This window comes from Mustela lutreola, chromosome 13, assembly GCF_030435805.1.
Source record: "Mustela lutreola isolate mMusLut2 chromosome 13, mMusLut2.pri, whole genome shotgun sequence".
Taxonomy (NCBI): domain Eukaryota; kingdom Metazoa; phylum Chordata; class Mammalia; order Carnivora; family Mustelidae; genus Mustela; species Mustela lutreola.
Window position 1 is genome coordinate 11,705,985 of NC_081302.1, and position 27,460 is coordinate 11,733,444.

Consider the following 27,460-nt stretch of genomic DNA (forward strand, 5'->3'; position numbering starts at 1 on the left):
ACAAAATAACAAGTGTTGGCAAATGTGGAGAAATTTGTACCCATGGGGGCGCCTTGGTGGCTCAGTGGGTTAAGCCTCTGCCTTCGGCTCAGGTCATGATCTCAGGGTCCTGAGATTGAGCCCCACATCGGGCTATCTGCTCAGCAGGGAGCCTGCTTCCCCCTCTCTCTCTCTGCCTACTTGTGATCTCTGTCTGTGAAATAAATAAATAAAATCTTTAAAAAAAAAAGAAAGAAAGAAAGAAAGAAACTTGTACCCTTGTACATTACTGGTGGAAATGTCAAGTGGTGTAGGCGTTAGAGAAAACAGTGTGGCAGTTCCACAAAAACTAAAAACAGAATTACATGATCCAGCAATTCTACTTCTGGATATACACCCAAATGTTCTCGAATACTCATGTTAATAGCATTAGTCCTAAGGGCTAAAAGCTGGCAGCAACCCAAGTGTCCATCAACAGGAGAATGGATGAACAAAATGCGGCAGATTCACACAACCGGATGGTCAGCCCTAAAGAGGAAGGAAACTCAAACACCTGCTATAGCAGGGACGACAGTGAGGACACTGTGCTCAGTGAAGTAAGCCAGTCACAAAGGACAAAAACTGTATGACTCCACTTAAGTAAGGAGGAATCTAAAAGGTAGAAAAGGTGGCTGCCAGGGGCTGAAGGGAGAGATGGGAGTTGGCTGTTTAATGAGGAGAGAGTTTCAGTTCCAGAAGAGGATAGAAGCTCTGGAGACTGGTTGTTCAACGGTGTGAATGTACTTAACACTACTGAACTATACACTTCAAAGTGGTTAAGACAGGGCGCCTGGGTGGCTCAGTGGGTTACAGGCCTCCGGCTCAGGCCATGATCCTGGGGTCCTGGGATGGAGCCCTGAGTTAAGCTTGCTTCACCCTCTCCTCCCCACTCATGCTCTCTCTCTTGCTATCTCTCTCTCTCTCTCTCGAATAAATAAATAAGATCTATTTTTTAAAAAATGGTTAAGACAGTAAATTTCATGTTGTTTTATTTTCTCATAATTAAAACATTTTATTTTATTTTATTTAAAGATTATTTCTTTATTTGACAGAGCAAGCAGGAGGAGCGGGAGAGGAAGAAGCAGGCTTCCTGTGATCCCAGGAGCCCAGGACCAAAGGCAGACACTCAACTACTGAGCCACCCACATGCTCCAAAACATTTAAAAAACCGTATCAAATTTGTTCCAAGGCCACCTTTACATTTAACTCTTAACAGAATATCAGGCAGAAATAACATTTAAAATGGAATCTTCTCACGGCCCTACCCCAGGGATACAGGTCCTACAGAGGAAAATGGTTCCTAAAAAAGACAACATGCGTTGCGGGAAAATACAGTCTATAAGCCAAAATATTTTGTTAGAGGAATGAGGACATGTCAGTTACCGAATACTACTGAATACAGAAATACTTAGAAATTAACATTAAAATATTTTTATTACCTTCCACAATTAATAGCTTTCTAAATTTTTTATTTCAAAAATAAATAATAATTTTATTTCAGTCTCAGTAAGACTTCAGATCAGGTAAATGTGAAGCTCAAGGGCTCCAAAAACATGTGATCACCTGTAGGTGGCAATAAAAGCACAGCGTTCACGTCACTGCAGCGATGAGATAACACAGGAGCAATCTACACTACTTCCGCAGGTTCTCCCACGGAAATAAATGGTCTGACCTTCTCCCACACAACAAATGTTTCTCCTGGCCCAAACACGCCCCCCCCCAGGGCTGGTACTCTCCACCAACCCCAATCTCTGTTTTTGGCTCTTTCTTTGTGATCCTATCTACCTAGAAACGTGCGGTATTTAATTCTGGGGACATGGCATCGTTTTCTTTCTTACAGAAGAAGAAACACACAAACACTAGTCAAATTCATGGCCTATTTCCCAAGGGCCTACTAACTGGGGAGGCTTCTGTTGGGAGCTCTGAAGCCCCCGCGGACGGGGGTGCCAGGGGCTCGTTAACAAGACAGACGCACAACATGGAGACCACCACGAGACAAGGGAGTGCTGTCGAGGGAGGGACAGACACTCCAGGCACCTCTAGCTCCCAGCTCTGAAACCTCTGATTACTGTTAGGAGAGTGAAGCCCACACTGAAGCCCACACTAGAGGCAGGATGAAGCCGCCCAAAGGTCTGTATCCCTCGGTCCAAACACACAGCCCCGCAGGCTGCTGATGGCCGAGGACGGCACTACCCGCCGGCTCCCTTCCCCTGCCTGTTAAGATTCTTTTAGACTGTGTAGCTTGCAGGTGGCAAGAGGCCGTTTGAACCGAAGGTCATACACTTCTCATCAAGAATACCCACACAAGGGGTGCCAGGCTGGCTCACCTGGCAGAGCATGTGACTCCTGATCTTGGGGTTGTGAGTTTGAGCCCCACACTGTGTGTGGAGCCTATTAAAAATTAAAAATATATATATATCCACAAGAGAATTATAAGCATTAAGACAACAGCATCGCTGCAAAAACTCAACTGACTCATCACTGGGACCACATTAATTCTTCAAGCATAAGAGGGAGAGTGCTGGCAAAAAGCTCTTCTGAGTAACTGAGAAATCAGCAGAGCTTTATTACCAAGGAAACAAACAGCCCGCACATCTCTGTGTCCTCCTCTGCAGGTTGATTATAAGGTCTCCATGAGCTCCTCTGCCACCAAGAATGACAGATCTCCGGGGAGAGGGTGGGGACCAAGTGACCGACAGAGGGCAGCCTGGACCTGGCTTGTTCTCACAGCTGCACCTGCTGCCTGCCCTGTGGAAAAGGACGGGTTACAGGACAAAGGTCAAAGCAGACAGGCAAATTAGCTGCGATGGCCCAACAAGCTTCTAGAAACGGATTACCATGCTTCCCTTCCCCTCTCTCTGCCTGCCTCTCTGCCTACTTGTGATCTCTCTCTCTCTGTCAAATAAATAAATAAAATCTTAAAAAAAAAAAAAAAAGATTTAGAAACGGATTACCATATAAAGAATGAATAAAATCGGGGCGCCTGGGTGGCTCAGTTGGTTGGGCAACTGTCTTCGGCTCAGGTCAGGATCCCGGAGTCCTGGGATCGAGTCCCGCATTGGGCTCCCAGCTGCATGGGGAGTCTGCTTCTCCCTCTGACCTTCTCACCTCTTATGCTCTCTCTCTCAAATGAATAAATAAAATCTTAAAAAAAAAAAAAAAAAAGAATGAATAAAATCAAATCTGTTAAGAGGAGTCAAGTTGACTTAAAGATAAATGGAAAATGAGGTAAAAACCCCCACACACTAAAGACCACCACCACAACAGGAAATGCGGACGGAGGGCAAAGGCCAGAACCGCGCACAACCCTCAGGGCTTTGGGCGCTTTGCTTTGGAGGAGACCCCAGACACCTACACACACGCTGAGGCTTCCCCAAATGCATCCCAGACAGTGAGGTTTATGTGCAGCGACATGAGGGCACAGAGCCCCAGGTTCTGGCCCATGTCTCTCCCCTGGTGCCCTACAAAAATTCAGAGGGAGACAAAGAGAAAATATCACAATGGCAAGAACACCTTAGAGTTGTGTGGTGCCAAAGGTGGAGGCCTTTCCAGAAAGATTTATCCAACTTCCCTTTCTTCCACTTGTGAAGAGTGATGATCGGAGAAATGAACTTTTTTTTTAAGCTAACTGGGCCAATTAATTAGTGGCAGAGGTAAAGCTCCCACACTAACCATTCCCAGTCTGAAAATTCCCAGGAAAAATTAAAATGTGCCACAAAGGAAAAAAGGGGATATTTCAGGCAGGAGAAAGACAAAGAGAACTAGTATTTTGGTGTCTAAAACATGTACTTTACTTACATAAGCTCTAAGGAATGAGATGATTCACAGGTAAGAACCAAGACAAGGTGCTTAAAAAAAATTACTCGTAGAAACAGTTTCCAAGAGTCAGAAACACCCAACCCAGTCTCTGCCAACTCAAAGCACAAGTTGAAAAAAAAAAACAAAACCCCTCTTGAATACGAAATGTGACACGCATACTAGAAAGTGCAGCGTGCTGGGAAGTCCGTTTGCTCCTTTTCCCTTCTCCACCCTGCTCTGTCCAAGGGCACAGATGGCAACGGAAGGCTCCGGGTCTCCAGCTCCACTGTGTTCTGCTGGTGGCGGCCTCCGAGCAGACTTGAGCGGAGAGAAGTCCAAGCTGAGTGACTTATTCCTGTGGTTCCCTCTTGCAAGCTTCCCTCAACAGAAAGTCACCACTCTTCTCCAAGCAGGTTTCCCTCCCTCCACCTTCTAGTAACCTCTCATGCCCTGGATCTCTTCATCCCATAGGGGCGGGGGTCACCACAACGCCACCGTCCTGCCGGTTTCCTCTTTTCTGATGAGGCACCAGTCCTGTGTCACGAGGCCCTTACAAATGAGCCCTCCTTGACTCATCTTAAAATCTCCTTCTACTGACACCCTTACAGATACAAAGACGGAATGAAGATAAAGTTAAATGAATGATCACAAAATAAACTCTAGAGTTATGAACACTTAGGTCAATAACTAGAATTGCCAGCACCCCAGAAGCTCTCCGGTATGCCCTCCTTTTCACGGTATGCGCCCACAACCCTCCAAGGAGTTTCAGTACCTAAGCATGAGACCCGTGAAATCTGATTTCAGTTTGCTCTACTTTTTGGAATTCATATAAATGAAATCATACAATATAAATTCCTTCACGTCTGGCTTTTTTCACTGAACTCTATATACCCAAGATTCACCCATATTGTGGCATGTGCCTGCTATGGGATTCATTTCCATTGTGAAAAGCAATGACCTGTCTATCTACACAACCACCTGTTCATCCATTCTACAGCTGAACATGCGGTTGTTCCAGAGCTACTAGAAACAATATCACTGTGAACATTCTTATCTATGTTTCCTGAGGCCCAGGAGCTCCCCCTTCTACCTAGGAATGCAATCTGAGTCAGCAGGTAGCTGTACTTTCATTTCACTACTTAGTGACCAACTATTCTCCGAACTGAGACTCCCACCAGCAATGCACAAGAATTTCCAGTTGCATTCTGGAATATACTATTTCCTTTAACTGTGAGACCAAAGTCTGTAGAAGGCCACCACGTACCTCACAGGAACCAGAGAGTTCCGTCCTCGGGACTCTGGGTCTCTAGTCAGCTAGTGCGATGTCACACTGCTAACTCCTGGCATGGGGTCCTACAGGATTTCAGTGGGTCCAGGATTCATTTCACTGTTAGGTGGCAGCCTTCTGCTAAAATCCTCTAAGGGAGAGAATCTTTACTATCTTTATGGAACTCTACTTTCATTGCTGATTTAGGTCTATTTTAACTAGAATTATAGATCGCTTGGTTAATGTAGGCTCAATTTGTTTGCTGTGAGTGAAGTAACTGCTTGATTCTCTATATGCTTGTGAAGTTTTTCAACTTTACAAAAATTGCCAAAGAAAAGGAATTTGGGAATTGCTAAATTTGTAATACAATTAAGGAAAGCAAGTAAAAAGGAGGTTCGTATCAACTTGGCCAAAGGACTGTATCTATAAGGTGCTGACACTTTTTGTAAAAACAGATTTAGACAAATAGTACCTCCATCTTCTTTATCCAGAAAACACCACTCAATATAGCACCCTCATTAAAAGTAAACAAAACACAAACACACACATGCATACACACAAAACAGAACAGTCTGTGGAGATAGACGTTTGACAGAGAAAGGGGCAGGGCAACAAAGATTCTATAACCTCAAAGTGGGAAACCGTTTGGGTCACCGAACAGTAAGAGTCCAGCCCTACCCCCACCCTGGTTCATGGCACTCCTCACTTCCCGCACAACCCTCTTCTTGGGGACAGGCGGGCTGTCTACCAATGACTCCAGCCTTCCGGGTTGATGGCCACCCTCACTGGAAGCAGCAAACATTAAGAATGGTGATCCCTTCCCCAAAACGCTTGGGTAAAGAATCAGCAAGACCCCGGCCCTTGCACGTGCGATGATAAAGAGAATATGTGAACGACAGGAAATAGAACCTATCTGTGGTTTGGACAAATATAACTGGGACTCACTGTATAAATCTATGAACTACATCCTTCCAAAGAATTATGAAATTGGCCTAACTAAACTATATTCATTCAAAAACTGGGCTCAAGTGCTAAAATAGAAATTCACTGACCTCTAAACCAGGATTCAAGAATGGAACGAAAGCAAATCATTTCACAAAGCGAAGGGAAGTGAAGCCCTTGGGATATGTGAAGTCCTTCCTCTGCAAGGTAACAAACGTCTCTTTCCCCTGTATTCCAAAGTAAGCGAGAAAAGTACAGCGGCATGAACAGTACCAGAATGAGAGAAGTTCTACTCTAATAAAAAATGTCATTAAGCTCAAGTATTAAAAAAGCAAACTGGAGGGTCACCTGGGTGGCTCAGTGGGTTAAAGCCTTTGCCTTCAGCTCAGGTCATGATCCCAGGGTTCTGGGATCGAGCCCCACATCTGGCTCTCTGCTCAGCAGAGAGCCTGCTTCCACCTCTCTCTCCATCTGCCTGCCTCTCTGCCTACTTGTGATCTTTACCGGTCAAATAAATAAATAAAATCTTAAAAAAAAAAAAAGCAAACTAGACACTGTAAGAGCTTTTACTTCTTGATCCATTGTTTACTCACTGCCAAATGGTTTGGGGGAATTCTTCTCACTGTCATTCTTTTTTACAACCAACATAAAGTGTTGTGGAGGACCAGGGACACAGGGAACAGTGAAAAGCACCACGGGGCTCATGGAGAGGAGAGGAGGGTCATTGCCCTGAGCCTGAGTGTCTACACTGGCCTGATGATTGGCAGGTCCCCTCCCTTAGGAGGGTCAGGGCATCCCTGATGCTGTCCCCGGCTCAACAATCTAGCCGCGACTCCCTTGACTCTCCACTTCTTCACCTGCATTTTCAGTCACGCATCCCACCAGTATTTATTATATGCTTGCTACACACACACACACACACACACAACACAGGCCAATCTGTGGAGGAGAACAGGGTAGGACATAGTCCACAATAATACACAGGCCGCCACGGGGACAAGAACCAAGTGCCAAGGAACCTTACAGGGAGAATAACCAACCCGGCTCCAGAGGCCAGGGAAGGTTTCCTGGAAAGGGCAGCATGGGAACTAAGACCCCAGGACACACAGCCACTGGCCAAGCCAAGAGATGTTACCGTTGGTAGGACAGCACACAGAAGGCAGGGAAGAGCCAATGCAGAAGGTCCCACGGGGGTAAAACAGAAAGGACGTTGAGAAACAAGAGCTGATCTACCCTCAAGCTGCGTGTCTGCGTCTCTCTGCGAGACTGGCAAGTCCGAAGAAACCAATTTCCCTGTTTTCCATAAAGGACTCCGACCCTAATGAGCTACACGCCATCACTGCACCAGCTGATTTTAGCAGCAAAGAGAGCATTAATCAACACTTAATGAAAAAAACCCAACTTGTGACAGGGTATATGAAATTAAGGCAATGGAAAGACTGGATCTGCAGGTACGAGGGTCCTACTCCAGCTGAAACAGCAAACTCCTGAGCTGCACACGAAGCAGAAACCCATGCGTAAAACCCGACGAACGGGGCGCCTGGGTGGCTCAGTGGGTTAAGCCGCTGCCTTCGGCTCAGGTCATGATCTCAGGGTCCTGGGATCGAGTCCCGCATCGGGCTCTCTGCTCAGCAGGGAGCCTGCTTCCTTCTCTCTCTCTCTCTCTCTCTGCCTACTTGTGATCTCTGTCTGTCAAATAAATAAATAAAATCTTTAAATAAAAAAAAAAAAAAAAAAAAAAAAAAAAAAAAAAAAACCCGACGAACGTAAAGGAGCGAGGAACGAGTCCTGTCTGGTGAATCTGCCAACACGGTCACCTCGTAACGAGCTGATTCCAGCAGCCCGGGGTGAGGGGGAGACCTGGGGGAGGCGTGGCTGTGGGTCTGAGTTCCTCAGCGAGGGACTGGCCCTCCTGGGCTTTGCATCCCTATCCACACAAGGAGGAGTTGCTTAGTTTGCTGTCAATGCTTCTAAAACGCATTACTACAATGATGACAGGTTATCCTAGTCAAAAGTACTTAATCCCCAGGGTGCCTGGGTGGCTCGATGAGTTAAAGCCTCTGCGTTCAGCTCAGGTCATGGTCTCAGGGTCCTGGGATGGAGCCCCACACTGGGCTCCCTGCTCAGTGGGAAGCCTGCTTCCCCCTTTCTGCCTGTCTCTCTGCCTATTAAAAAAAAAAAAAAAGTACTTGGGCACCTGGGTGGCTCAGTGGGTTGAACCCTCTGCCTTCAGCTCAGGTCATGATCCCAGGGTCCTGGGATTGAGCCCCACACTGGGCTCTCTGCTCAGCAGGGAGCCTGCTTCCCCCTCTCTCTCTGCCTGCCTCTCTGCCTACTTGTGATCTCTGCCAAATAAATAAATAAAATCTTTAAAAAAAAAAAAAAAAGTACTTACTCCCCAAAGGCAAGAATTTAAATAACTTTATAAGTCACAGGCTTACTATGGTTTTATCCATAAAAAAAGAACATGGACAAAAAGAACATGAGCCCTCAAGCTGTCTTAAATTCAAAAAGCAAATAGTGAAGTTCATGTACCCTTAAAAAGTTGACAAATCATGCATCACCAAAAATAAAGATAAGTAAAATTTTAATACAAGCAAATGAGATAATTTTTTTTTTTAAGAAAACAGAAAGTAAAAAGTTTAATGTAATGAGGCAGGCAAAGACGGGTTGCTCACTTCCCTTCCCATTGGTTTCACTTCCCTTTCGAGGTTAAAATACTCCCAACATGCAAACTATTCCACTGAAGAATTCCAGTCCTTTCATAGCAATCTGCAGAGATGTTTACACAAAAGGGATTATTTTAGACTTTCATGTGACAGAAAAGGATAGAATGCATTGGGGGATTAAAAAACAAAGTAGGGGGTACCTGGGGTGGCTCAAGGCGGTTAAGAATCTGACTCTTGATTTCCACTTGGGTCATGATCTCAGGTCACGAGATCAAGCCCTGTGCTTAGGGGGGAATCTGCTAGAGATTCTTTCTCCTTCTCCTTCTGCCCCTCCTGCCCACCCACCTTGGGGGAGAAAAAAAAAGCAAACCAAAGTGCATAAATGCATATGCAAGACAGAAGCAAATAACCGAGAACCCCAATTTTAAACACTCAGAAATATCTTAACAATAAAAGTGGGTATTTTAGGATTGTAGGAACTCTGTTTCAGAGTTAACAAAGTTAACAAAGTGCCAGGCACTATGTTAAGAACATGGGATTTTTCTGATTTAGGGTCACAATCCTACCAGATGAGTATTAGTTCTACTTCAACTGTATAGAGACTAAGTAGGTACAGAGACTCAGTGGGGTTAAGTAACTAGACAAAGTCACACAGCTTAAAAAGTGAAGAAGCTATACTATGAATCCCATCCTAATCAACATCAAATCTCATTCTCCCTTTCAGCATCAAAGTAAACGACCTGAATACATTTTCCTATTTTTGTCTGATTCTCTTAACTATATGCCCTCATTTCAGGAGGGGTTTATGCTAATCATGACTTCATAAACAAATCATTTGTGAGAAAAACCACATCCAGGGTAAAGTCATAAGTTGAAAAAGCCTTACTTGAGAGAGTACTTCCTGAAAGAGACAAACCGACAATTACAGCCGAGTGAATACCAACTCCTCTGCCAAGTGTTATATTTGAAACAACTTTGTAAATGAAAAGAAGACCTCAGACAAAAGAAATACTACATTTCTTAAATATACCATTTTTAGAAAGAGCTATTTTAACGCAAGATACTTTTTCTATCTACCTGGATATGAAGAAATATGTTCCTCTCTAACATAGCCATTTGATGGACAGGAGGTAAGTAGCATTTAGTTAATTTCATCACAGATTATCACCAAGTAATGCTATACTTAAGAGGTACAAACTTCCAGTTGTAAGTAAGGATGGGGATGAAAAGCACAGAATGGGAAAAGTGGTCAATAATATTGTGATAACTTTGTATGTAACAGAAAAAAAAGTAGTGCTACACTTACTAAGTTTCAAAATAATTTGTTTTAATAATATATTACTGACACTATGCTAGCAAAGGACCTTGAAATGGGTTATGCTGTCATCTTCCTGCACTATTAATGTGATTTTAAATTTATTTACAACATTGTTTTACATTAACAGTAACTGTAATTTTTTTCAACTTAAGGAAAATGCTATGATAAATCATAAGCATATTTAGGAGTCTCTGTCACTTGGTTTCAATTACACTGTTTCACAAGATGTACTTAAATGCTTTCCCCCGGCCCCCCGCCAAAAAAAAAAAAAAGACTATGGGGAGCCTGGTTGGCTCAGTCAGTTAAGCATCTGACTCTTGATTTCAGCTCAGGTCATGATCTCAGGGTCTTGAGATCAAGTCCCGTATCATGCATAATCTGCTGCAGATTCTCTCTCTTTTTCCCTCTGCCCTTCCCCACTCCCCCCAATAAATAAATCTTAAAAAAAAAAAAAAAAAAAGGACTACAGTTACTGAATCTAAAGTTTTTAAAACTCTGACTTGAAAGCCAATCACTCTTTAATAATTATCCAAAAATGTATTTGTGTGTACAACAGCACAACCTGTCTGGAAATGCCTTTAAAACATGCATCACATATATTCTGTCAACTTTTAGCAAATGAATACAAGTGTTGATGACATAAAAGCAGCTTGAGCCCAATGGAGGTTAAAAGATTTACTCAGAAAGTGTTTGTGGGGCACCTGGGTGGCTCAGTGGGTTAAAGCCTCTGCCTTCGGCTCAGGTCATGATCTTTGGGTCCTGGGATCTAGCCCTGCATCGGGCCCTCTGCTCAACAGGAAACCTGGCTCCCCCTCTCTCTCTGCCTGCCTCTCTGCCTACTTGTGATCTCTATCAAATAAATAAAATCTTTAAAAAAAAAAGTGTTTGTAACTATGAAATTTACAGGCCAAATTCAGGGATAAGTTTGGGGGAAGGGAGTCCAGAAACAATATCAAGAGAAAAAAACATACAAAATTTCATTTTTATTAGAACTGCTACTAATTAAAAATTCAATGAAAATTTGAGTCAAGTCTCCAAAACGATTTTATGTGTAACACAGGTGATTTAATTTTTCTATGTAGTACTTTACTCATTTGATAGGAATTAAAATTCTAGTCACACCAATATTTGGAAATTTTAATTAATACAGGTTATTAATATATAGAATTCTAATCCAAAATCATATCTAACCTAGATACTTGGCAAACCAGCTGTAGTCAAGAAGGAAGGAAAAAAGGGAGAAGGGGAGGGAATGGAAAAACGAACTTTCACCTTGTGTTTGTTCACAGCAATTGCTCAGATTCATTTTATTTATTTATTTTTGCTCAAATTAATTTTAAATTATCAATAGCCCATGATGCCACTAACCAGACTGCTGCTAATCACCCCCACAGTTCTCACTAAAGAGACTCTCAGGGCTGAATTAGAGACAGCCCACTCTGCCAAGTGACATTTCTGAAGGAAACTTTTCTTAACACCTCCATGTTTCAAGGGGATACCACAAGATTCCATCTCTTTGAAAGCAAGGTTATTTTTAAAATCAGTTGTTAACATTGCATCACGGGTGATGGAATCACTCTGAGGGTCGATGATGATAGTAATCACAGCTAAACTCCTTTCCATTAGAAATGGACACTGTCTTTTTGGTGATAGGCATTAGTTTCTGCATACACCTAAAGTTACTGAATTATTTCTAATTAATAACTACTTATCTTTGATATTCCTCCTTGAAATTTAATTTGACGAGTAATACTTAAGTTTCTCTATCTAGGTAGAGGGAGGGCATGAGAGTTACTATACTAGCAATGTCCTCTTCTCAGGGTGTTGCTTTCTGTGCACACCACTGACATCCATTTCTAGGACACTGGTAAACACCATCTGGAAGACAGCGTTAGGCACTTCAACTGTGCATTAAAAACTCATCTATTGTTGTAAGAGTCAAGTTCTTAATCTGTGGACCATGGCATAACACACTGCTGTTTCTAGACCTATGGTAATTGAGAAAGAACATAATACTATGATAAAGTGTTTCCACTTAAAAATAAATAGGTTTAATAACTAACCAAGCAAATATTCATTGACAAACCAGAAAGTAGCTGCTGTGGGTCCCTCCTTCACTCATTCATCAACTTGGCAAACATTTACTTAATGAGAATTCCAATGGACGCAAGAAGCAGTGGGGGTACAGTAGGCAAAAGGAAAAGTTCTTGTTTTCAAACGAGGATTACTGTGAATTAACCAATTATGTGGTTCCTTTATTAATTTTCTAATATACATTTTATATACTAAAACTATATTTAATGAGTAAAAATTCATTTTTCGGATATTACTAACAGGTTATAAAACATTTAAACAGAAGAAAGATGAAAAAAAGCAAACTATTTTGTAAGATTCAAAATTCAGAATGGCCTTCTCCCAATTAGTCCCAATAAAAAGATGTTTACTATAAGAATAATTGCTACCCAATTCCACACTACAAAAAAAATCATTTAAAAAAATGTTATTCTTTAGAGGGAAAGGGAGTGAGCAAAGAGAAAAAAAAAAGAATAAATGTGCCAGTGCTTTATAACTCACCAGACCATTTTAATAGGTTAGTGCATGTTAGTAACAATACCTAGGAAATGTGTTTCTTAATAAATAGTAAGACACATATGTTGACTCCACAACATAAAATACTCTTACATTTAAAATCCACTGACATGCCAAGTCAACTATGAGAGTGTTCAGCATTTATTTTTCAACAAAGCGTTTTATTCCTATTTTTGTTTACTATTTTGCAGTTTCTAAGTGCCGTTCCCCTAACAAACTATAAAATGACCACTCTTCACACTCCAGCTCAACCTAGCCCTCCGAACAACTCACACCCAGAAGAATACAAGATCGCAGCCCTTGTCTTCTACAGCTGTATTTTCACAATCGGATTATTTGTTAATGCCACTGCCTTATGGGTTTTTAGCTGTACCACCAAGAAGAGAACCACTGTGACCATCTATATGATGAACGTAGCATTGTTGGATTTAATATTTATAATAAGCTTACCCTTTCGGATGTTTTATTATGCAAAAGGTGAATGGCCATTTGGAGAGTACTTCTGCCAGATTCTTGGGGCTCTCACGGTGTTTTACCCAAGCATTGCTCTATGGCTTCTTGCTTTAATTAGTGCCGACAGATACATGGCCATTGTGCAGCCAAAATATGCCAAAGAACTTAAAAACACAGGCAAAGCAGTGCTAGCATGCGTGGGAGTCTGGATAATGACCCTGACAACCACCGTCCCACTTCTGCTGCTCTACGAAGACCCAGACAAAGCCTCCACACCCCCGACCTGCCTGAAGATTTCTGACATCATCCACTTAAAAGCTATTAACATGTTAAACTTCACTCGACTGATATTTTTTTTCTTGATTCCCCTGTTCATCATGATTGGGTGCTACTCAGTCATCATTCATAGTCTCCTCCACGGGAAGACATCTAAGCTGAAACCAAAAGTCAAGGAGAAGTCTATAAGAATCATCATCACACTCATGGTACAAGTGATCGTCTGCTTCATGCCTTTCCACCTCTGTTTTGCTTTCCTGATGCTGGAAGGGGAGGAGAACAGTTACAGTCCCTGGGGAGCCTTCACCACCTTCCTCATGAACCTCAGCACCTGTCTGGATGTGATTCTCTACTACATTGTTTCCAAACAATTTCAGGCTCGCGTCATCAGCGTCATGCTCTACCGCAACTACCTTCGGAGCGTGCGCAGAAAAAGCTTCCGCTCAGGTAGTTTACGGTCACTAAGCAACATAAACAGTGAAATGCTTTGAACGACAAGCAGGGTTTTGTCTTTAGTTTCTTTATATTCACTTTACTAACTACCCTAAGGTCAGTGGATATTCTGTATATTACCAAGTCCCTTCTCGCCTGAAAAAAAACAAACCTAAAAACACTTTTGTGGGATCTATTGTGTGACAACATAATTAAATATTCTTAAGTATTCTAATGAATTCATTATTTTTTTTTAATATTTTTATTTATGTATTTGACAGACAGAAATCACAAGCAGGCAGAGAGGCAGGCAGAGAGAGGAGGAAGCAGGTTCCCCGCTGGGCAGAGAGCCCGATGCAGGGCTCGATCCCAGGACCCTGAGATCACGACCCAAGCCAAAGGCAGAGGCTTTAACCCACTGAGTCACCCAGGCGCCCCTGAATTCATTATTTTTATTTTCAAAACTTGTATGAAACATATTTGTGAGTTACTGAGAGAAAAATATGCAATTTGTATTTCACAATCAAGCCTTATCTAAATACATAGTTGACAACTTTTTGGATTTAATTCTATGTGCAAGTAAGTCGATGTCAATCAAGTCAGTAGGCCCAGAAAAAAAAAAAATCCACTTACTGTTCGAAATAGTTTAAATTATTAAATTATAATTTAATTAAGCCAAAACCAAAGCTCCCTTTGGTTTAATTTACACTCAGGATTGACAGTCTAAATCTTATAATAGTTTGTCTTCTAAACACCAAACTTCCAAGATTCCTACACAAACAACTATATTCAACCCATCACTGTTACTTGCCACCAACCAAAATTAGCAAGAGCCATCACCTCAAGGGGCCTGCAAAGGCAATCTCCATTAGCCCTCCCCTACTCTGAATTCATTCATTCATTCATTCATTCATTTATTTATTTGGAAACAGACTATAGTCATTCAATAAACACTGAGAGCCTACTGTGCACCAGACTCTACTTACAACCAATGCCAAGAGACCTAATCCCAGACTATAGTCATTCAATAAACACTGAGAGCCTACTGTGCACCAGACTCTACTTACAACCAATGCCAAGAGACCTAATCCCAGACCCTATCATTTCTCTGACACAAAGTTTCTGCTGTTAGGTAAAATATATTTCTCCAGTATAAACAGATTGCTCTTCGTATTGACTAAACATCACATTACAAGTAGATGATTTTTTTCCCAGGCCATACATCACAGTGTAAAAGCACTAACCAGGGACCTTGGATTCTTCCCCCAGTCTTGCCATTTAATTTCCCCTAATGAAGTAACAAACCAAGTAACTTCCCTATATAAAAAGAAAAGGAAGTAAACTGTAATCTGTAAAGCACATAGTATTCTAAATATTATGGAAATTAGTCTACCATAACTTCCTCTCTGCTAAATCACTTTCATTACTCTTAACATGATCACCTCCTAATGGGACTAAGAATCAAATAAATGCATTAGTTAGAAATGGATTTCTATAATTAACATGGGTAAATTCATATTCTTAGGGGAAAAAAAAGGAAGGAGCCTAATCATAAAATAGTGTTTTGATACTAGAAGATCCCTTAGATGACCTTCTAGTCTAACTTGTCTGTTTTATATATAAAGGAACTAAAATCCAGTGAGGTTACGTAACTTGCTCAGTTGAAGAACCAGGAGTAGAAACCAAGTTCCTGTTATATCAACCACCAATTCTCAATAATAAAAAGCAAACACGTTCACAGAACATAAACATTCTCAGACCTACAGAAGATAAAGGCGTCAAGGTGGTACTGAGACGCAGTTTCTCCACAAAAAGAAAACTACTTGAAGTTTTTAGTTTGAATAGTTAAGTGAGCAAGATACTTTAGCAAATATCTTTTAAACAAATAATTATTTCTGAAACATGGGAAATAACTCTTATATTTGATACGGTTTAGTCTACTCTTATGTACTTTATTATTTCATTATTTTTATTTTTAAAAGAATTTATTTTTAAATTCAGCCAGTATGGGGCTTGAACTCACAACCCTGAGATCCAGAGCTGCATGCACCACTGACTAAGCCAGCCAGGAGCCCCTTGGGTAATCTATTAAATGGCAAGTTCTCTGTAATGGCTTTTCTTGGTGAGAAGAACTTAATTTGGGAGCACAAAATCCAAAAAAAACTTTACTGACACAAGTGAAAATATATGTTATGGTTCTCACAGTAAAACTATAGATAATCTAAAGCACAATTTAAAAATAATTTTATTAAGCTATAATCAGATGCATTTTAATATGATGTGTGAAAATTCAAAATTCCACTTATTCTGGAGAGTTCTGATTCTGAAAAACAATATAACAAGCATATGAAAATACTAACAACTAAAAAATAATAGGTATTTAAGGACAGTTGTGTGATTGGAATGGGTGTCTGGAAGCACCTAATATACCTTGCTTTTAATGGTGTTATCTTTACTTTCAAAACATAATGGTCACATTTTCTGAATTTCACACAACAGTCTTGAGAATCTATCAGATGCTACATATAATTTCTATGCAGGACACTATAAACGAAATGAACAGGCCTACGGTTCAAAGACCTTACCTTACAGTCTTATGTGGCTACACTTGCAATCAAGGCTATCCAGTCAACATTACAGAATGTAAGGCAATGAGCACATAAAGTGAAACTAGTTCTCCCTCAAACAGCCAGGAAGATGGCATGGAAAGCCCAGGTAACAATTACAATGACAATGTAATAAATGCTAGGGATCTTAATAAATTTGCTGGAATGCACATAAAAGAGCAATTACTCCTCCCAAGGGCGACAGGGTGCAGATAGAAAACCAAGGAGGCATGCGAATACAAACACATAGCATGCTAAGAGAGCTGAATGACCGATGGAGTGACGTGAAACACTGGACTGGGGCCAGATTATGAGGGCTCTGATGGGAAAGAAGAAAACCAGTATGAGGGGTCAGGGCTGTCACCACTAGGATGTTTGCATGAAAGAGCTCACTTAATTCTTTCCACTGCCTGGGAAGGAGAGAGTACTGACTCTCAATTCACCTATCAGATAAACTGAGCTCAGCAAGGGAACTTGAGAGAAGTAACTTGCTCAAGATTTGACACAAGGAGTAAGTGGGAGAGCTGCGATGTGCGCTCCGGCACATCTGACGGCAAAGCCTCTGCGTTCCCGCTATTCCAGACGTCTCCGCTGCCACCTTGAATGAGGCGGATTTGACTTTGAAGGAAGTGAGGATTTAAAAGATTTTAAAAGGAAGACTGGCACGGTTGAACTTGCATTTTGGAAGAATAACTTCTAACCATATTGTATGGGATGCTTTGAAGTGGACAGGAAGACTAGTTTAGAGAAATACTGGAACAACCTTGGCAGGGAAAGATCGGAGTTTAGGGGCGCCTGGGGGGCTCAGTCGGGCAAGCGTCTGCCTTCGGCTCAAGCATGATATTGGGGTCCCAGGATTGAGCCTGGTGTTAGGCTCCCTGCTCAGCGGTGAGTCTGCTTTTCCCCTCTCCCTTTGCCCTTCCCCCCATTTGTGCTCTAGCGCGCGCTCGCGCTCTCTCCCAAATAAATAAATAAATAAACAAATAAACAAATAACATCTTAGAGTTTAGACTGACCTGACAGCCGGAGTAGAGAAGATGGGGTGAATGAACGATTTACACAGGACTTCGAACTACCAGGACCTGGTGTGGAGGATGAAGAAAGGATGAGCTAAGAGGAAGGAGGAGAAAAGAGGAAGACTGGATGACCAGGCGGATGGAAATGCCACTAATGGAGATGGGAGCCCAGCAAAGGAGGAGACCAGAAGAGATGAGAGCTCAGAACACGATCCATGTTCTCTGAGTCTTAGGAGTCACTAGGAGACGTGGCTCTAGCAAGATCAGGAGAGTAATATGGGCAGCAACTAGAGAGCTGGGAAGCAAAAGATGTTAACTGTCACTGAAGCCATGGGAGGACAAGGAAGCCCAGAGGGAGCCTGAGGAAGGCTGAGCTGCGCACAGTGAACAAGATTAAAAAGCACGAGGGGAGAGCAGTGTGCTGGGGCTCCAGGGAGAGGGTCAGTTCGTGAAATAATGGGAGCCCAAAGCATTTATGAGCCACTGAAAGGTCAAATAAAACAACTGAAAATAAGCCACTGGCTTTAAAAATTAGTTGGCTGCTGGTGACATTTATAAGACAAGTTTTAACAATACTGAGGTAAAGAAAGAACTAAACAGAAATGAAGAATTGTAGAGAGTGCAAATAAATTTGGCATTGGTGGCAAAAGAAAAAGGGTAACAAAATATTGCAATTTATAAAGCACAATGACTAAAAGAGTCGTTTCCTCTCTTGAATTTCTGAAGCTCTGCTACCGTCTAATGAAAGACATATTTACAAAATGTGGAGTTTACTGAAATAAAGATTGATGTTTCAAGAAGTCTATGTTTGAGAAAGCTTCAGGACTCTAAAAAGCCATTGGTAATACTTTATGACTTGAAAAGGAAAGAGAAATATGTTCTCATTCAGGTGATGGCTGAATTAACATTCATACTGTCTTTCAATACACTTCCATATCGAAAACCAAATAGAATGAGCCTGGATGAGAAATGTTTGGGGAAAACTAATCATTCAGTAATGCTACTTCTCCTCTAAATTAACATGAGTCATTCCGGATGACTACACTATTTTCCACAACGGCAGAAGGGTCAACTTAAACTCCTCCATCTAATTAAAATCATAACCAGTGGAACTCAACAAAAACAGCATAACAATTATGACACAGAAATTTATCTGTCTCCATTCAGATATCATTCAGAATCACACATTTTTTAAAAAGCTAATGGTCAACCCTCAATTAATGAGTGCAACTATAATTAAGTAAATCCCACAAAGGCTACACCATAAATATGAACAACATAAGGGTGAAGTCTATTAGATCACTAACTATGTAAGTGACTCTGAATTAAGATACTTTCAGTCCCGAACAGTTCTCTAAAAACACATTGCTAAATTAAAATAAGGCAGAAGTTATTATACACAGAATTTTAAATATCTGATAACTGTATTTCATAGTATCTTATTTCTCAGAACTTAATTCCAAGACGCTTTAAGGTCATTTATATGTGCTAACTACTTTCAGATACTAGTTATTTCATAAGCTAATACATGTTTTGTTTTGTTTTTAAAGATCAACACAATACGAAATCATACACACATACACATACACACACACACACACACACACACACACAGAGGCTGGCTATTGCAAGCTGACTATAAAATACCAATTTAAAAAACATCATTCTTCAGAGGCTTAACTTCAGACAAATTGCTTCCAAATCTAATCTAAATTTTGTTAATTCATAAAACTAGAGACAAAATTTCATCATAAAAATACAAAACTAATTCTACCTTCTGGACCAAAAGAGGACATTCACTAAAAATTCTCTAAAATATTTCAAAGCTGAAAAAAGGAATAAGTATAATATGGATTCTGTTTCAAGAACATAATGAAAATGTGATTAAGTATACATTGGATTTTTTTTACCCCAAAAGTCAATTTTACTACATTTAGAGTTTAAAATATTCTTTAACTGACTTTCATGTACAAAAAGTTAAATCAGATTTAACTCATTATTAAGCTAATCTTTGAGAGCTACTTACAATCCAGAAGGCAGATTTCCGGCTGCAGCAATACCAAAGAAATACCACACGGCCTCAACGAGAATGAAGTCAACCAAAACCGACAAAACCCAGGAACCCAGCAAAAAGGACTAAAAATAAAACAGGAAGAACTTTACTGAAAGGAGTCTTCAAAAAATAAACTAACATTTATTTAATTAAAAGGAACTCAGGTACATTTTTTTAATTTGTTTTTATTAGTAGCACAGGGTTTTCAAAATAGGGGAGTAAAGCCATATTGGTCAAATGCATTAATATTTTCATAATTTCTAAGTATGGTAAAAACAAAAGACATTTATAGCATGATTTATTTTTAACAAGTAACACACCAATCATTAAGCACAATAAGCAATTAAAATTTTATTGAAGTAAAAATCCTAATAAAAATTTTTATTAGCCACTCACACCTGATATTTTCTATTATCATTATCATTTTATCATGCAAGTGGCTCAAACTGAAAATTTTTCTTTGGCTAATAAGCACGATTCAAATCAGTCAGAGGATCATGTAATTAGAAGATAGCTGTTAATAATAACACTAAGCTTAGCAAAATAAAACTATTTAAAAATAAGAAAACAAAATACTTTTTTCCATAACCTAAACAGCAAAAGGAAAACACATAAAAACTTACTGCAAATTTTCTGCTTCCATATCTTCTTTCAAATATCCTAAAATTATAAATAAGCAGACTACTGCAGAAAGTATCTTTCAAATCAAGGCAAATTATTCTTCCACATATCAACCTCCAAATCTAAATGGGGATTTAAAAAAGAATAATGAGTAGGATTTGTTCAGGTTTGTGCCTTAGCAAATTTATTACATTACGTCATACTGCTTAATTTTAATACCCTAATTTGATAAATTAATGACATGCACATGAAAGGAAAACTCCCCCATGTAGGCAGGTCCCACCTTACAGCACAGGTGCCCGTAAAGCAGCACATTAGAAGGGGACCCCACCTATGTGGCCAGCTAAACCAAATCAATCCCCCAAATCAGACAGGTACCAACTTGAGGCCAAAGGACCTTCTGTTCCCTCACAGCAGTGGTTCTCAGGGCTGGCTGCAGACTAGAATCCCCTGGGGTTTTTTTTGTTTTTAAGTACACCAGTGTTTAGGCCTACCACGAGATTTTTCAACCTGACTGGTCTAGGGTGAGGTCTTGGCATCAGCGCGCGCGCGCGTGCGTGTGCGTGCGTGTGTTTAGTTTATTAAGGTGATTCTAATGTGCAGCCAGGGTCCAGAAGTGCATTATAGCAACTGAAACGAGAGGGAAGCAATATTCTATTCTGACAGAAAGCAGTAATTTGGATAAATAACTGAAAGCCTTTCAGAGGAACTTGATAAAGCCAATATGAGCAAAGGCATTAATTACTTCACCATGAAGGAAAGACGTCAGTGTTCCAGAAGTAGAATATTTTGCTTTAAAAGGCTAATCGAATATTTAGCAAAGGAAAGGTAGCAGGTTATATACCACAGTTTGCACTAACACCCTGTGATATTGTACCTTATAATAAGAAATCAGATTTGGTTTTCGCTCATTTCTGGTACAGAGCTCTTAAAATCCTTTGAATTCCCTAACTGATGAAATCGAGGAAGGTGTCTTTTGTGTGTGTCAATGTGTGACTTTTAGATGCACCAAAGAGCGGGGGCTGGTTGCCAGGGGAACCAACCTTGGGATTAGAGGGTTGGAACTTTCAGCCCCACCCTCTGACCTACCTAAGAGGGAACAGGGAGGGGCTCGAGGTAGGATCAGCTGCCAATGGCCAATGATTTCATGAAACCTCCATTAACATCCAGAAGGCCAGGGTTCAGGGAGCTCCCAGACTGGTGAGCCCAAGGCACCTCAGAGAGACCATGGAAGCTCTGTGTCCTCCTCTTCCATCTGGACATTGATCTGTGTTCTTTATCCCACCCTTTGACGATAAACAGGTAATCCAGCAGTAAAATGTTTCTCTGAGTTCTGAAAGTCACCCTAACAAATTCATCAAACCTGAGGGGGTCATGGGAAGCTCTGATTTAAAACCAATCAGTCCTAAGTACCAGGAACAACCTGGACCTGCAACTGGCATCTCATATCCGAGGGGGAGAGCATGGTAATCTCTAATCTGCTGCTAGCAGGTCAGAGGCACAGGTAGTGACCTTGGCTTTGCAACTAGCATGGGGGCAGGGCGGGCAGCCTTGTGGGACTGAAGCCTTCACCTGGGGGATCTGATGCTGCCGCCAGGTGGACGGAGTCAGGACTTAGTTGAACTGTAGAGCGCCCAGCTGGTTCCCAGGAATTGCCTGGTGGTGTGGGGACAGCCCCATGCTAGAGCTGGTGCCAAACATCCCTTTAAGCTCCACTCACAGCCAAGACCCAGCACCTTCAAAGAGATTAGCCCATAATCTCAAAAGCCACAGAGTTCTGCTCTTCCCAGAAATAAAAACCCAAGGGAAATTTCCTACTTGATATAACCGCCACTACAAAGTAACTCATGGAGTCACAGTCTGTTAGCGCTGGAAGAGCTTAGATCATCTAATCAATACTCAAGATTGAGAATATAAAGTTTAGAAATGCTAAGCACAAAATTGCTTTTAAAAACGTTAAGAATGCACACTAATCATAATTAAAACAGATTTAACACTGCTTTTCTTTTGAAGCTGTAAACTGCATTTCTGTGAGTAAGAAGTGAATGTGAGATGTGCCTACCAGTAAAAGGAAACACTGCAACTGCTTCATTACAACCGGCATTCCTGCAAATATTAATAAATACAACTAGAAAATTCACTTGCTGATGGAGTATTAAAAAATAAATAGTATTTCTTAGAAATTTAGAGGCTTTGAGGGACGAAGAGCAGGAAGGAAAGAAGAACAGCAGAAAAGAAAAACTAGCCCACCAAGAAAGATTCTGCCTTTCTCCTCACAAAGGCCCATTAGCAGAGCTCACCTGGAAGTCGTCCTTGACAGCTTGGAGGTCATACACGAAGAACCTCTGGCAGTGCGGCAGGAGGAGGGCTAGCAAAAGGGACAGGGCACTGGGCACCAGCAGAAGACCCTTAGACAGAGGTGCCTTATCTAGAGGGAAAAAGAAAACATCTTTCAGAATGACTGATTCTAAGATTTAAAAAACCACTTGGGTGAAAAGCAAGAGAATTCACTTCCTTTGGATTAGAATGAAGACAACGTTCACAAACTCCAGAATTGAATTCGTATTAGTGTCTATCTCCAAAACCTCCACCTGCAGAGGGAAGTGATCAAAGAGCACTGGAAAACAAGTGGAACTTGCTGGCAGGGGTTCACGGTCATTTGGCTCTCATGAGACCAACCCAAGTTTACAGCCAGGAACTTTCACAGAATACTTTTCAGAAATGGTCACCAAAGTTGAAGAAATAGAGGACTAGGTTTCCTACCAAAATGAGTTCATTCCTGAGCACGCATGAGATGCACACACATTAACATTTTTTCCAAAAAATTAAAAAAGCAGTTAGAAGTGCCAACTATGCTGCCTGCAGTGGCATGCCGAGATTTTGTGCGAGGGTCACCGCCGGGGCCCTAGTAGGCTTTCCACTGGAGAACCTTGTCTAAGTCTCACGCAGCCTCCAAGCTCCAGCTCAGTTTCCACTTCCCTCCATCAGTCTCAGTGAAGCATTTTAGCCCCATGGGCTTTGCCCCCACTCTGCACCCTTGTTTCCAGGTACCATTTGAATAGTCAGGGTTTCACACTTCTTTTGTCTTCCTGATCACGCTGAAAATGCCCGAGAGATCACCTCCCTTCTGTTCTCTACAGCGGCCACAGAGCCAGGGCAGATCCCCACACCTATGAAATGTTCAGATCATCAACAGGTAAGACCACAGGAAAGAATCACCAATGGCACCATTCTCAGATCGTGTGAAGTACACTTTGACTGTATTCACAAGAAATTCCCTGGGAGTGAATTCACTAGTTACAGTTGGTAATGTGGTTATTGCACCCGTTTTAAGTATATAAAAATAGACCAACTGTTTCCTCTCTGGTGAGGTCTTGCAAACATCTACATGGAACCACTAGTAAGGTAGCTGCATACCATCTTCCTGACTCAGATGCAACCAAGGCTCCAGGGAATCTAAAAACTAAGAGGGCTCCTCGTGGCCTAGCCCCTCAGAAGTACAGGAGAGCACCGGGGCTGTGAGCTTGACCAACCTAAATTCTATCCTGACGCTTCTGTTCTGCTCACCTGTAAAACGAAGGGAAGAGAGGCTACCTCAAAAGTGTAGGAGAAGCTAAAGAAGAAAAGAATGCCAACAGAGGAGTCGGCTCCTACCACCTCTCCCACCAGCCAGGAGGAAGGGCTTCCTCGGGACAGGCGAGCTCTGGGATCTTTCCAACAGGGTGGAAGCTGGAGCAGCGGTGATGCAGCTGCGCCCTGAAGGGGCAGCGAGGACCCCATTTCCTTCTTCAACCTGGGCTTCCACCTCATCTTGTGAAATGGGCCCCAACGTTCATTCCTGCCTCTGCCCTGCCAGCCTGGGGCAAATGGATGTTCTTGGAAGAAGTCACAGAGCTGAGCTGCTAGATCTCCTGCAGGTTCATGGTCTCAAATCTCAGCGGACGCTCCCCACCGACCAGTAATTCTACTGCTTTTCTCCCACTTCTCATTTCACACCATCTCCCCCTCTCCCCTCCACCCTCCCTGCTCCACACTCCCAGCCTGGCTTACGCGTCGCCAAGCAAAGAAGCGAATGCTTGGCTGGCGTCATTCCCCATCATTCCTGAACATGAATAAGCACTTCTGATCGACCACACATTATCCCATGCCCCTGGGGTACAGCATTAATGATGGACAAAGCCCCCCTCCTTTGTGGTCTAGAAAGGAGAGAAAAGAAAATACACAAGACTAGGTTAAATATGTTTATGTCAGAGGGAAATAAATGCTAGAGAAAAATTAAGCAGGATTGGGGCACCTGGGTGGCTCAGTGGGTTAAAGCCTCTGCCTTCGGCTCAGGTCATGATCTCAGGGTCCTGGGATCGAGCCCCACATGGGGCTCTCTGCTTGACAGGGAAGCCTGCTTCCTCCTATCTATCTCTGCCTGTCTCTGCTTACTTGTAATCTCTGTCAAATAAATAAACAAAATCTTAAAAAAAAAAAAAAAAAAATTAAGCAGGATAAAAAGCGTGGCTGTACTAGCCACCAGGGAGTCCCTGTTCTCTTTCCATACCCATGATCAGATCGCTGAGCCACTCATACCGCCCCTAGCTGACGTTCGGTATGACAACATGACTTGCTTTGGCCAAGTCAGTGTGACAGATGTCACTTCCAGGGAGATAGCTGAAAAGCAGTGGATAGCGTTTCCCTCTGTGGATGCTCACGGAGGGAGCTGGGCGAGCGGATCCCAGGTTGAAGAAGATGTGGAGTAGACCGCCTAGGGGACTGGAAACGGAGGGCTCCCCTCAGTGAGAAACAGATCTTGTGGTTTTAGGCCCGCAATACTTTGCAGCTGTTTGCTACTGCAACATAACCTAACCCACCCTGACTTACGGGAAAACCCAGTGCTGGTGGGAAAGAAGGGTACTATTTTATACAGGGTGACTGGAAGGCCCTTCTGATATGTAAGACTTGCGAAGGGACCTGAGAAATAGGCCCTGCAGACCGCTGGGAACTGTCCTTCCGGCAGAAGAAGGAGCGAGCACAAATGCTCTGAGACAGGAAGGTGCTCGATATGATCAGGAAGCAGCCGGACTGCCAGAGGCAGGGAGGAGCAAAAGCAGAAGGAGGTGGAGAGGTGGGACAGAAGGTCAGAGAAGACGGGGCGCGGACGGAGCAGAGCCCTATAGGCAAACACGGACATTACCCTTCCCTATAAAAATGACAGGATGCTCTGGGGGGATCTAAGGACAGGAATAACACGATCAGACATGTTTTCAAGAACCACTTCACCTGCTACATGGAGACGAGATTACGGGAAGGCACATATAGAAGAAAGGGGACCCATTAGGAGGCTATCATGATAACCCAGGCAAGGGATGAAGATGGCCTGGCCCGCGGCGGTTTAGGTGGGGCTGGTCAGAGTGGTCAGAATTGGGATGTGCTCTGGAGGCACTGCAGGTAGGATCTGCTGGCTGACAGGTTGTAAAGTATGGGCAAAGGGAAAAGTCAAAAATGACTCCAAAGTTTTTGTTCTGAGCAAAACTGGAAACACTGCTGCCAGTTACTAAGATGGAAAATCCATCACCCTTGCCCTTCCCATGCATACAAGATCCGGGCCCATCTTGCAAAATACTCCCAACCCCCATCCCTATCCCCACTGTTAGGGCTCTACCCTCTCGCAGACTGCTAGCAGCCCACACTGAGGTACAGAGTTTGCACCAGAACGTGAACCAGCACACTGCATCTTTCAGGGAGGAAGTCCTGCTCTGAAAAAGAAAAAAAGAATCAACCAAACTGAACACGTGCTTTGCTCAAATGTCACCTTATTTGTGACCACCCCATGTAACTAACTTTGGATTACCTTTTTTCATAGCACTTATCAGTTGACTTATTAAATTCAACTCATCAAATCTATGATTCGAAATGACTGTAAGACACACCATTATTTTAGGTGTCACTAAAAAAGAAACACTGCCTTATAAAATCCCAGATGTTATTAATTATAAAGGACACCCAATTTTAGAAACACTAAAACATGAAAAATGCAATTCAGAATCAAGAAATGTGTTTCTTCGTGGATCGCTTCTTGAAGGCAGCAACTCTGTCTGGGACACTCACAGCCACAGAGTCTCCCATGCTGAGAACAGAATCAAGCCCATTATGGCACTCAGTAAGTGTGTAATGGAAGGCGACTGAGGTATGAACACTAGTGGAAGCCACCCCAGTGTCCACCCATGGATGGCCTGATAAACAAAATGTGGAATACACACATAGTGGAATAGTATTCTGTCTTAAAAAGGAAGGAAACTCTGGCACATGCTACACTATGGATTGTATTTCAGATACACTTTTCAGACATTATCCTGAGTGAAACAAGCCAGACACAAAAAGATAAATACCATATGACTCCACTACATGAAGTACCTAAGTAGTCACACTCATAGAGCCCGAAGTAGAATGGTGGTGGCCAGGGATGGGGGAGGAAGGAAGAGGGAGCTGTTCAGTGGGTACAGGGTTTCAGTTTTGCAAGATGAAAAGAGTTCTAGAGATGCACAACAGTATGAATGTACTTAATGCCACAGATCTGTACACTTAAGAATGGTTGAAATGTCGATTTTAGGTTATGTATATTTTACCACAATTAAAAATCAAGACTAAAAAGAAATAAGATAATTACTGAATGAATAACTGATCCTATTTATACAACCATTTTAATTCCATCCAGGCCTAAACAAACCCCTAAAAATACAGATCTGGTAACTTAAATAGGATAACTCTACCATGAAGTCCTCTTTTTTTTTTTTTTTAAGTCCTCTTCTTAAGATGAGCAAAAATCAGACCTCCAAAGTCTATGCAGAAAGTGACAAAATACAAATGTCCAAGAAGTCCCACACCACAGGCTAAGTACACAGCATTACTATGGACAGCAAGACTTACTGATCAACTCATGATCTCTAAATGAGATCAAAAAAAACAAAGAAACTTAAACAATTACAATTATTAAATTCTCATTAATAATATATATACTTATGTGTTTAGAGATAAAGTAGCTACAAATTTTTTGAAATGCACCAAAAAGTAAGATATATTGGGACCCTTGGCTGGCTCAGTGGGTTGAACATCCAACTCTTGATCTCAGCTCAGGTCTTGATATCAGGGTCATGAGTTAATAAGGCCCTGTGTCGGCCTCCACACTGGGCGTGGAGCCTACTTAAAAAACAGAAAAAAGAATTGATGAAATAAATAGAGGGATGGCTATGTGATTCAAAAAATATAAGAAAATGTTAACTGTAGAATCTCAGTTGTAGGTATATGATATTCACTGTACCATTCTTTCAACTTTAAGCATGTTTGAAAATGTTCATAATAAAACAGGGGGTGGGGGCACACAGTGAATCACAGTATTTGAAAGCTGAGAAAGAAC

At 41.8% G+C, this 27,460-nt stretch overlaps 2 protein-coding genes across 3 annotated transcripts in view; one reads left to right on the plus strand and one right to left on the minus strand.

Moving 5' to 3' along the window:
* UBAC2 (UBA domain containing 2) overlaps positions 1 to 27,460 on the minus strand; it is a 174,475-nt gene that overhangs the window by 122,845 nt on the left and 24,170 nt on the right. For both annotated transcript variants that reach the window (XM_059144178.1, XM_059144177.1), the window contains exons 2-4: positions 22,359 to 22,486; positions 20,061 to 20,180; positions 19,411 to 19,520 (exon numbers count right to left, since the gene is read on the minus strand). In XM_059144178.1, the coding sequence (XP_059000161.1) occupies positions 19,411 to 19,520; positions 20,061 to 20,180; positions 22,359 to 22,486 (358 nt within the window). The remainder of the gene's footprint in view (positions 1 to 19,410; positions 19,521 to 20,060; positions 20,181 to 22,358; positions 22,487 to 27,460) is intronic.
* On the plus strand, positions 9,571 to 13,997 carry GPR18 (G protein-coupled receptor 18). The gene is made up of 2 exons (XM_059144179.1): positions 9,571 to 9,824; positions 12,793 to 13,997. Exon 2 carries the CDS (start codon positions 12,826 to 12,828, stop codon positions 13,819 to 13,821), a length of 996 nt encoding a protein of 331 aa, XP_059000162.1. The 5' UTR covers positions 9,571 to 9,824; positions 12,793 to 12,825; the 3' UTR covers positions 13,822 to 13,997.